Here is a 10,000-nt window from a genome sequence, read left to right as displayed (position 1 = left end):
TTTCAGCACACTTGGTATAAATTTAAGTTCCAGTGTCAGTAACCATGGTTTACATAACAGGGTACTTGATGGTGAGCACATGAACACATGATGAGATTAACCCTCGCAGCAGTAAAGTAACCAATAGAATGGGTTTAGAGATGAGCAAATGTCACCACATTTGGATGGAAGATTCTGGAAAAACCAGTTAAATCATGGATAATGAGCAGAAATATGAACCACAGAGATTAAAAACAGTTTCAGTGTTTTGTCTGACGTTCTTTTTATGCTTCAGTTGGTTCATTTGGTGTGTCAAACAGTACTTGTCAGCTCCACCCCTAAGGCCCCGCCTCTCTTTCTTAAAGCCATGCCTCTCTCTTTGTGTATGGCTTAATAAATTACCCTTGCACAACGCCAGCGCCAGGTTTTCTAGCGGAGGAAGACTGGAACATCCAGAGGACCGTCACGCTTCCTCGCTCGCTCTCTCTCTCTCTCTCTCTCTCTCCCTCTCCTCCTTCAGTGCTGTTTTGCGCCCAGGACGTCTCTCCGAATCCTTCATTTTTTATGCCCGGCCGAGTTTGTGCTGTTAGTGGAAGATTGTGGCCGACAGCCAGAAGAACTTTCTGGGATAGTTTCTACTTGCTTCTCATTACAGGAGAACGAGTCGGATTTCTCCAAAGGCGTTTGGGCCGCAGCTGAAAACCAGCGCAGCAGCCTCTGGTACAAGTCCACAACTCCACCACAACATTTGAACTCCACCACATCTCCATCACAACACCACAGCTCCAACACAACTCCAGAACTCCACCACACCACCAGAACTTCACCACAACTCCAGAATTCCACTACAACTGCACTACAACACCAGAACTCCACCACAACTCTAGAATGCCACCACAACTCCAGAACTCCACCACAACACCAGAACTTCAGCACAGCACCAAACACCACAACTCTAGCACAGTTCCACCAGAATACTACAACACCACATCACAACACCAGAACAGAATCAGATGTCTACCAGAACACCAGACCTCCACCTCAATACCACAACTCCAACACACCACCAGAAATTCACCACATCTCCATCAAAACTTTACCACAACACCACAACTCAACCAAAACTTCACAACCCCCACCAGAACCATCGCAACACCACCAGCACAACTCCATCACAACACCAGCACAACAACATCCACACAATACCACCAGCCCAACACCACCACCATAACTCCACCAACACTTCACCAGCAAAAATCCACCACCACATCTAAACACACTTTTGGAAGAGCAGGGTGTGAACACCAGTCTACAGTTCTAGTTTTACTTCTAGTTTTGATCACTGCAGACTACAGCTTTCAACAGTCTGACATTGACTCAGTCTGATGTCTTAGAATCAGATATCTCAGAGTCTGATGTTGACTCTGCTTTAACACACCTGGAATCACATTGTCTAATTATTAACCCCTTCAGGAAGCGGACGCGAGCAGTGTTTGGTTGGGCCCGTGCTGTGTGTGATAATGAGCACTGCTGTTCCTGGACCAGATGGAGCTGTGACGCAGCTCATGAGACTGAGCCCAGTCACATGTGCTTGGGCGTCGAGACTGTCTGGCTCAAGGAGAGGGAGTGAGACTGAGGAACAGATGAAGGACAGACAGACTTAAACACCACAATAATGACCCTTAAAAGTTACCTTTAAACAGGACTCTGTGTGTGTGTGTGAGAGACAGAGAAAGAGAGAGAGAGAGAGAGAGAGAGAGAGAGAGAGATAGATCTGTACTGGCCTGGGCCTGGGGGAGTGTTTGTGTGTGTGTGTGTGTGTGTGTGTGTACTGTAGTGTAATGAGCATCTGAATTGAACATCACAAGTTGATTACACTGAAGCAATGTAGTGAGATAGAGATGAGATCACACACACACACACACACACACACACAAGCAAATTAAAGATGCGAACAAGGAACTTGTGTGTGTGTGTGTGTGTTGTTGAGACACTGCAGAGGAGTTAACTTGGTAATGACACTTCCATTAATTAAAAAGCAAATTCTTATAATCAGTATACACACACACACACACACCCTCTCACAAAGCATCAGGCAATGCATGCGTTCAGAGCATGTGTGGCAGAGATTTGTGTGTGTGTGTGTAATTATCATAGAAGTGAGAAGAAACTTCCAGTTTCTCATGGCACACATATCTCTCTCTCTCACACACACACACACGCTCACACACACACACACACACACACACACACACACACACACACACACACACACACACACACAATCAACCCCCTTTGCTGCACCCACCGCGATGGGTGGTGTTGGGTCCGGGAAGGTCGTAGGGTGGTGAGGTGAAGTCAGGTCCCTCGGCTGGCTGCTCCGTTTTGCTGAGTCCGTTCTCAAAAACTTCTCCTTCATGTCTCTTCAGATGCCATGGCAACCCCAGTAAATGCACCACTGCAGAGAGAGAGAGAGGGCGAGGGAGAGAGAGAGAGAGAGAGAGAGAGGGGGAGAGAGAGAGAGAGAGGGAGAGAGAGAGAGAGAGAGAGAGAAAGAGGGAGAGAGAGAGAGGGAGGGAGGGAGGGTGAGAGAGAGATAGAGAGAGAGAGAGAGAGAGAGGGAGGGAGAGAGAGAGAGAGAGAGAGAGGGAGAGAGAGAGAGAGAGAGGGAGGGAGGGAGGGCGAGAGAGAGAGAGAGAGAGAGAGAGAGAGAGAGAGAGAGAGAGAGAGAGGGAGGGAGAGGGAGAGAGAGAGAGAGAGAGAGGGAGGGAGGGAGAGATAAAAATGAGAGAAACAAGAACAGAATAAGAAAGAGGAGATAAACCGAAGTGAGACAACGAGCGAGATGGAATGAGACAAAGAGAAAGCAAGTCACCAGCCAATAACTGTCGTTACCACATGCTAACCCTGTTATCACTACACGCACTGTCGTTACCACACGCTAACCCTGTTATCACTACATGCACTGTCGTTACCACACGCTAACCCTGTTATCACTACACGCACTGTCGTTACCACACGCTAACCCTGTTATCACTACACGCACTGTCGTTACCACACGCTAACCCTGTTATCACTACACGCACTGTCGTTACCACACGCTAACCCTGTTATCACTACACGCACTGTCGTTACCACACGCTAACCCTGTTATTACTACACACACTCATTACCACACACTAACCCTGTTATTACTACAAACACTGTCATTACCACACACATTACCACATTACCAGACGCTAACCCTATGTTATTACTACACACACTGTGTCATTACCACATGCTAACTCCTTGTCATTACCACACTAATTGTGCCATTACCACATACCATCTCTGTGTCATTAACACACACACACTGTCATTACCACACTAACCCTATGTTATAGTACACACACTGTCATTACCACATGCTAACCCTATGTTATAGTACACACACTGTCATTACCACACTAACCCTATGTTATAGTACACACTGTGTCATTACCACACTAACCCTATGTTATAGTACACACACTGTCATTACCACACTAACCCTATGTTATAGTACACACTGTGTCATTACCACACTAACCCTGTTATAGTACACACTGTGTCATTACCACACTAACCCTATGTTATAGTACACACTGTGTCATTACCACACTAACCCTGTTATAGTACACACTGTGTCATTACCACACTAACCCTATGTCAATACTACACACTGTCATTACCACACTAACGCTATGTTATAGTACACACTGTCATTACCACACTAACCCTATGTTATAGTACACACTGTGTCATTACCACACTAACCCTATGTTATAGTACACACTGTGTCATTACCACACTAACCCTATGTTATAGTACACACTGTGTCATTACCACACTAACCCTGTTATAGTACACACTGTGTCATTACCACACTAACCCTATGTTATAGTACACACTGTGTCATTACCACACTAACCCTATGTTATAGTACACACTGTGTCATTACCACACTAACCCTATGTTATAGTACACACTGTCATTACCACACTAACCCTATGTTATAGTACACACTGTGTCATTACCACACTAACCCTATGTTATAGTACACACTGTGTCATTACCACACTAACCCTATGTCAATACTACACACTGTCATTACCACACTAACCCTATGTTATAGTACACACTGTCATTACCACACTAACCCTGTTATAGTACACACTGTGTCATTACCACACTAACCCTATGTCAATACTACACACTGTCATTACCACACTAACCCTATGTTATAGTACACACTGTCAATACCACACTAACCCTATGTTATAACTCTGTGCCATTACTACATGCTAACTCTGTGGCCTTACCACACTAACTGTCATTACCACAAACTGTGTCATTATCACACGCTATCTGCTATTACCACACGTTAACTCTGTGCCATTACCACATGCTAACTTTGTGTCATTACCACACTGTGTCATTATCACACGCTAACCCTGTATCATTACCACATGCTAAGTGTGTCATTACCACACACTAAATCTGTGCCATTACCACATGCTAACTCTGTGCCCTTACCACACTAACTCTTTTGCCATTACCACACACTAACTTTGTGTCATTACCACACTGTGTCATTATCACATGTTAACCCTGTATCATTACCACATGCTAACTGTGTCATTACAACATGATAACTGCCATTACCACATGCTAACTCTGTGTCGTTACCGCATGCTAACTCTGTCATTATCACATGCTAATTGTATTATTACCACACTAATTGTTCCATTACCACATGCTATCTCTGTCATTACCACACACTAACTCTGTTATTACTACACACTGTCATTACCACACACTAAATCTGTGCCATTACTACACGCTAACTGTCATTACCACATGCTAACTCTGTGCCCTTACCACACTGTCATTACCACACACAATCTGACACTACCACATGCTAACTCTCGTTAGTGTCGTTACTACACTTTGTGCCATTACCACACTAACTGTCATTATCACATGCTAACTGTGCCATTACTGCACACCATCTCTGTGTCATTACCATACGTTATTTCTGTGGCATTACTGCACACTAACTCTGTCATTATCACATGCTAATTGTGTCATTACCACACTAATTCTGCCATTACCACATGCTATCTCTGTCATTACCACACACTAACTCTGTTATTACTACACACTGTGTCATTATCACATGCTAACTGTGCCATTACTGCACACCATCTCTGTGCCATTACAACATGCTAACTCTGTGTCATTACCACATGCTAACTCTGTGCCCTTACCACACTCTCATTACCACACACAATCTGACACTACCACATGCTAACTCTCGTTAGTGTCGTTACTACACTTTGTGTCATTACCACACTAACTGTGTCATTACCACATGCTAACTGTGCCATTACTGCACACCATCTCTGTGCCATTACCATACGTTATTTCTGTGGCATTACTGCACACTAACTCTGTCATTACCACACACTAACTCCGTATCATTACCAAACAATTACAGCGGGGCGTGGAGGGGTGTGGAGAGGTGTGGGAGAGGTGTGGAGGTGTGGGAGGTGTACAGAGGTTTGGGAAAGGTGTGGAGGTGTGGGAGGTGGGAGAGGTGTGGAGAGGTGTGGGAGGTGTACAGAGGTGTGGGAGGTGTTGGAGGGGTGGAGGTGTGAAAAGTGAAGTGGGGTTCACCAGGCAGGGGCATGTTGTGACGTATCTTATGGTGCAGGTTACATCCCTGAGAAAGGCTTCAGATGCCCCGGCTGGCATTTGGTATCAGACTCTGTAGTTTCAGAAACCTCTTGTGCACATTTCTAGTTCTCCCAGTCAAGGAGAAAGCGCGTCCCTGTCTCATCCTCCCCTGTCCTGCAGTGATGACGTGTTCTGCCCTCTCTGGACAACCTCGTCTTTCTGTCTCTGTCCTTTTCTACAGCTGACTGAGCTTACTGAATCTGGATGTGGTTAGAATCTGTCTCTGCTTTGTGTCTCTGACAGTCAGGAGACACTCCAACAATTCACCCTCTCGCTTAAGAGCCTGATAACACTGAAAGTTACTAGTTTTAGTTTCACGGTCTCAATGTTCCAAACAATTGTTTTTATTTTTCTTTAGATTCCATTTTATGTTTAGTTGTGGTGGTACGCAGAGCAGCTCGTAGGCTGGTGTGTGTTAATCTCTGTTACTGGATTAGTGCGTCTGACTACAGCTGACTACAGACACTCTTCAAGGGTTCAGTTCTTGGGTTTGTGATGTAACATGCTGGGTAGCTCTGGTACTGGTGTTGAAGGGTAACCAGAGATTTTGGGATATGTTTGCCAACACGACTAGTTCTCAGCACTGATGGGCGCTTTCCTTTGGCCTTTTAGCATCATTCTGTTAAACTGTACATGCAGTGTTTGTGCTGGACAAGTGTACCATGTACAAGTGTACCATGTACAAGTGTACCATGCACAAGTGTACCATGCACAGCACACCTCTCACCTCCCTCCCTCTCTCTCTCTCTCTCTCTCCCTCTCTCTCTCTCCCTCCCTCTCTCTCTCTCTCCCTACCTCTCTCTCTCTCCCCTCTCTCTCTCTCCCTCCCTCTCTCTCCCTCCCTCCCTCTCTCTCTCTCTCTCTCTCTCTCCCTCCCTCCCTCTCTCTCTCTCCCCTCCCTCTCTCTCTCTCTCTCTCGCCCTCCCTCCCTCTCTCTCTCTCTCTCTCTCTCTCTCCCTCCCTCTCTCTCTCTCTCTCTCTCCCCCTCTCTCTCCCTCTCTCTCTACACTGCGTGCATTCTTTCTTATTGTTTCTGTTTTCCCCTCCTTTTTCGTTAGTTTTTTTTACTTGTTGGTAGTTTTTGGGTTGGGACATGACAGGATCTTACCACTGGGACAAGACTAGGACCTCTAGAAAGTTGGACTAGACATTAATTGCTTATTTTTTCATTTTATTATTAGTTATTTGTTTTTCTCTTTAAATTGTAACTATTGTAGTATTCGTTATGCAGAGGAGGATGGCCCCCTAAGAGACTTGGATCCTCTCGAGGTTCCTTCCTCAAGGTTCTTTCCTCTAGGGAGTTTTTCCTCACCACTGTCTTGCTCACTGGGGGCTTGGACTTTTGTAAAGCTGCTTTGTGACAACATCTAGTGTAAAAAGCACTGTATAAATACATTGGAATTGATTTTGACTATCTGCATCCAGAATGAAGAGTTTGGTTGTTTTGTTTCCGGATAGCACTGGTAAAGTTTCTGATGTCGTAGGCTGTGGTGTCATTATTAATGAAAGCTTCTTTAGTGTTCTACCCCTTGTTACCCCTGTGAGAGAGTCACACTAACGTACCAGCGTTTATAAAAGACATCTCGCTTTGGCCAACTAACGTCTCGGATTTAAAACATTCACCTCGGATGTAAGTCACCAGTATTAAAACAAGCACATTTTTATGATTTTGAAAAATAGCACGACTGACCTTAATTTTGCTGTCATGCTGCCTCTGTCCCCAGGGCACTACAACTCCCAACATTCTGTTCTTCACCCAGAGGACAAGCCATCCAATCAAAGGCAGTTTACCAGATCCTCATCATTGGACTATTAGTTACACCTGTTTCTCTACAACTCAGTATATTTAAACCTGTCAAGTCTGTCTCCTCTTTGTGAATTATTGCCTCCAGTGTATTCTGAGTGTACTGAGTGGGGTTCTCCTGTTTGTCTGATTGTGTTTCTTGTTTTTGTGTTTGTCTGACTTGTTTTTGGATTTGTCTGACTGTTTTTTGATTGCCTTCTGGTTGCGCTTCTTCATACTGGATTGGACCCTTGCATGTGTACTGACTGTCGAGCTGGATATTCTTGCTCTAATGAAACCTGAACCTCTTCTATCTGCTACTGACTGAATTTGTCTGCGTCGTTAATAGAATACCTCACCTCTTTGCAAACGGCAAATTCAGAGGCATTGATGAAGTGCGTTGTTAATCATGGACAACTACTCAGCCAAGTTCTGGGGGGGGTTCATGCATTCTATGGATGTCAACACCAAACAACAGGCGGAACAACAGACACAAATGTCAGAACTTGGAAAATACACTGCCTGGCCAAAAAAGGAGGATTTAACTAACCTGGATTAACTAAGCAAATAGGTAAGAGCCTCCCATTGGATAATTACTGCATGGGTGATTATGTTTCAGCTGGCAACAAGTTATTTAACCCAAACTGATGCAGTGAGTAGCTTCTCATTTGTTAAACAACCATGTGGAAAGACACATCCTGTGGTCGTGGAAAAGATGTTCATCTGTTTCAGAAGGGTCAAATTATTGGCATACATCAAGCAGAGAAAACATGCGAGCAGTCTGACGAAGTGATTCAAACGTTCCTTGTATTTGCAGCTCTGTGGTACTCAAAAATTTATACTTGGAAAATACCAAACATGCAAAAGGGGTCTGGGTGGAAGAGCATTTCCCAGAGCGGGCGGGTTTTATACAGTCTTTATGGTATTTGAGAAGCAATTTAAGGGGAATATCAGGAGATATTCCGTCTAAAGAAGAGAGTGACTAAGCTAAACCAGCAACTTAACGATGAAGGTATTAAGATTGTTTAATTTGTTTCATGTGTTTATTTAGTGGGATAGATTGAGTTTTCATTTTCAACGAGTGTCTGCAGTCTGGCTGCAATTCATTAACTACAATTTAATATTAACATGGATAAAATAAGAGCAAAGCCTTTCCAGTTAATTCAATTTAAATTTAAAGGAAACTCAGTGACGGGCAGCATACTGGCTTACAGTGGGAAGGTAAAACCTTCCTGAATCATAACAGTGCCATGTTTGGGGGTGTGGCTGAGTCATGCCTGGGGGCGTGGCTGAGTCATGCCTGGGGACGTGGCTGAGTCATGCCTGGGGGTGTGGCTGAGTCATGTTCAGGGGCGTAGCTGTGCGCTTTTATAATAGGCAGACGATTATTAAAGAATCAAGCTTTTGAAGTTTTTGAACATTGTGCTTTTGTATTTGTGTGTTTATCTGCACCGGTACTGAGTTCTGAGAGATTGTCTGTTATGACTTGTCAACACCTCACACAATGTGTCCACAACACTGATGATTACATAATCTTAGCTGGACATTTTAATTGTACAGAATCAAATTTAGACAGGAATCTTTTAGAAAAATGACAATACACATGGACACACGTGAGATACTTTTGGTTGTTTCTTTCTTTAGCAAAGATGGATAGAACTTATGGTTCCATCGTAATGTGTTTCGGAGCTGAAAGATCATCACATGGCCCGTCGTGTAACAGGGGTGAGCATGAGACGTCATATTAGTACTTTAGTACAACTCTGCTAGATGATACACACTTCAGGAAAGTATTTGTTGCTTTTTGAGGTGAGTTCAGGGCAATTAAATCATCCTCTGAAACTTTGCAACAGTGGTAGAGCTTAAAGTAACTGTGCCAGCAGTCACTCACAGGGTCACCAAGGTAACGGCCCGGTCCATGACAAGCCTGGAGACGGAGTGGACCTCCAACGTTTAACAGAGTCCATGGGAAATGTAGAGCACACTGAGGCTCTGAGACTTAAAACAGGCAGAGTAGCTGCCCACTAGAATGTAATGCTTGTGTTTCATGTCACATCATCTGTGTAAACGGAGAATCACATCAATAGACGAAGTCTAACCCCGCCTACAGCCGTCTAACCCCGCCTACAGCGTTCTAACTCCGCCTACAGGCATCTAACCCTGCCCAAAGCAGTCTAAGCCCATCCACAGCAGCGTCACCCCGCCTACAGCTGTCTAACCCCACCCACAGTGGTCTAACCCCACCTACAACTGTCTCACCCCGTCCACAGCGATAGGAGTGTTGGTGGAGGCAGTGGCACATTCCCCAGGTTATCACCCGACCTTGAGGACTGAGAGGGCTGTTTTTACAGCTGTCTGGTGGTGAACACGTGGTGTTAGAGGAGGTGTCTCAGAGGGTCTGGGAGACCCTCTACAGAGCCTGTGGAAAATGAAGACAAACTAAATGATAGGATGACCCCCTGGGAGAGGAGTTTAGTC

The 10,000-nt window shown here is 44.7% G+C and overlaps 1 protein-coding gene across 2 annotated transcripts in view; it reads right to left on the bottom strand.

Moving 5' to 3' along the window:
• Positions 1-10,000, bottom strand: part of tenm1 (teneurin transmembrane protein 1) — a 135,672-nt gene that overhangs the window by 65,370 nt on the left and 60,302 nt on the right. For both annotated transcript variants that reach the window (XM_081719526.1, XM_035527484.2), the window contains exon 6: positions 2,288-2,437. In XM_081719526.1, coding sequence (XP_081575652.1) covers positions 2,288-2,437 — 150 coding nt within the window. The remainder of the gene's footprint in view (positions 1-2,287; positions 2,438-10,000) is intronic.

This window comes from Electrophorus electricus, chromosome 8 (genome assembly GCF_041902795.1).
Source record: "Electrophorus electricus isolate QZ-2024a chromosome 8, ASM4190279v1, whole genome shotgun sequence".
In the NCBI taxonomy this organism is placed as follows: domain Eukaryota; kingdom Metazoa; phylum Chordata; class Actinopteri; order Gymnotiformes; family Gymnotidae; genus Electrophorus; species Electrophorus electricus.
The sequence above is the reverse complement of the archived record's forward strand: the minus strand, read 5'-3'. Positions and strand labels throughout refer to the sequence as shown.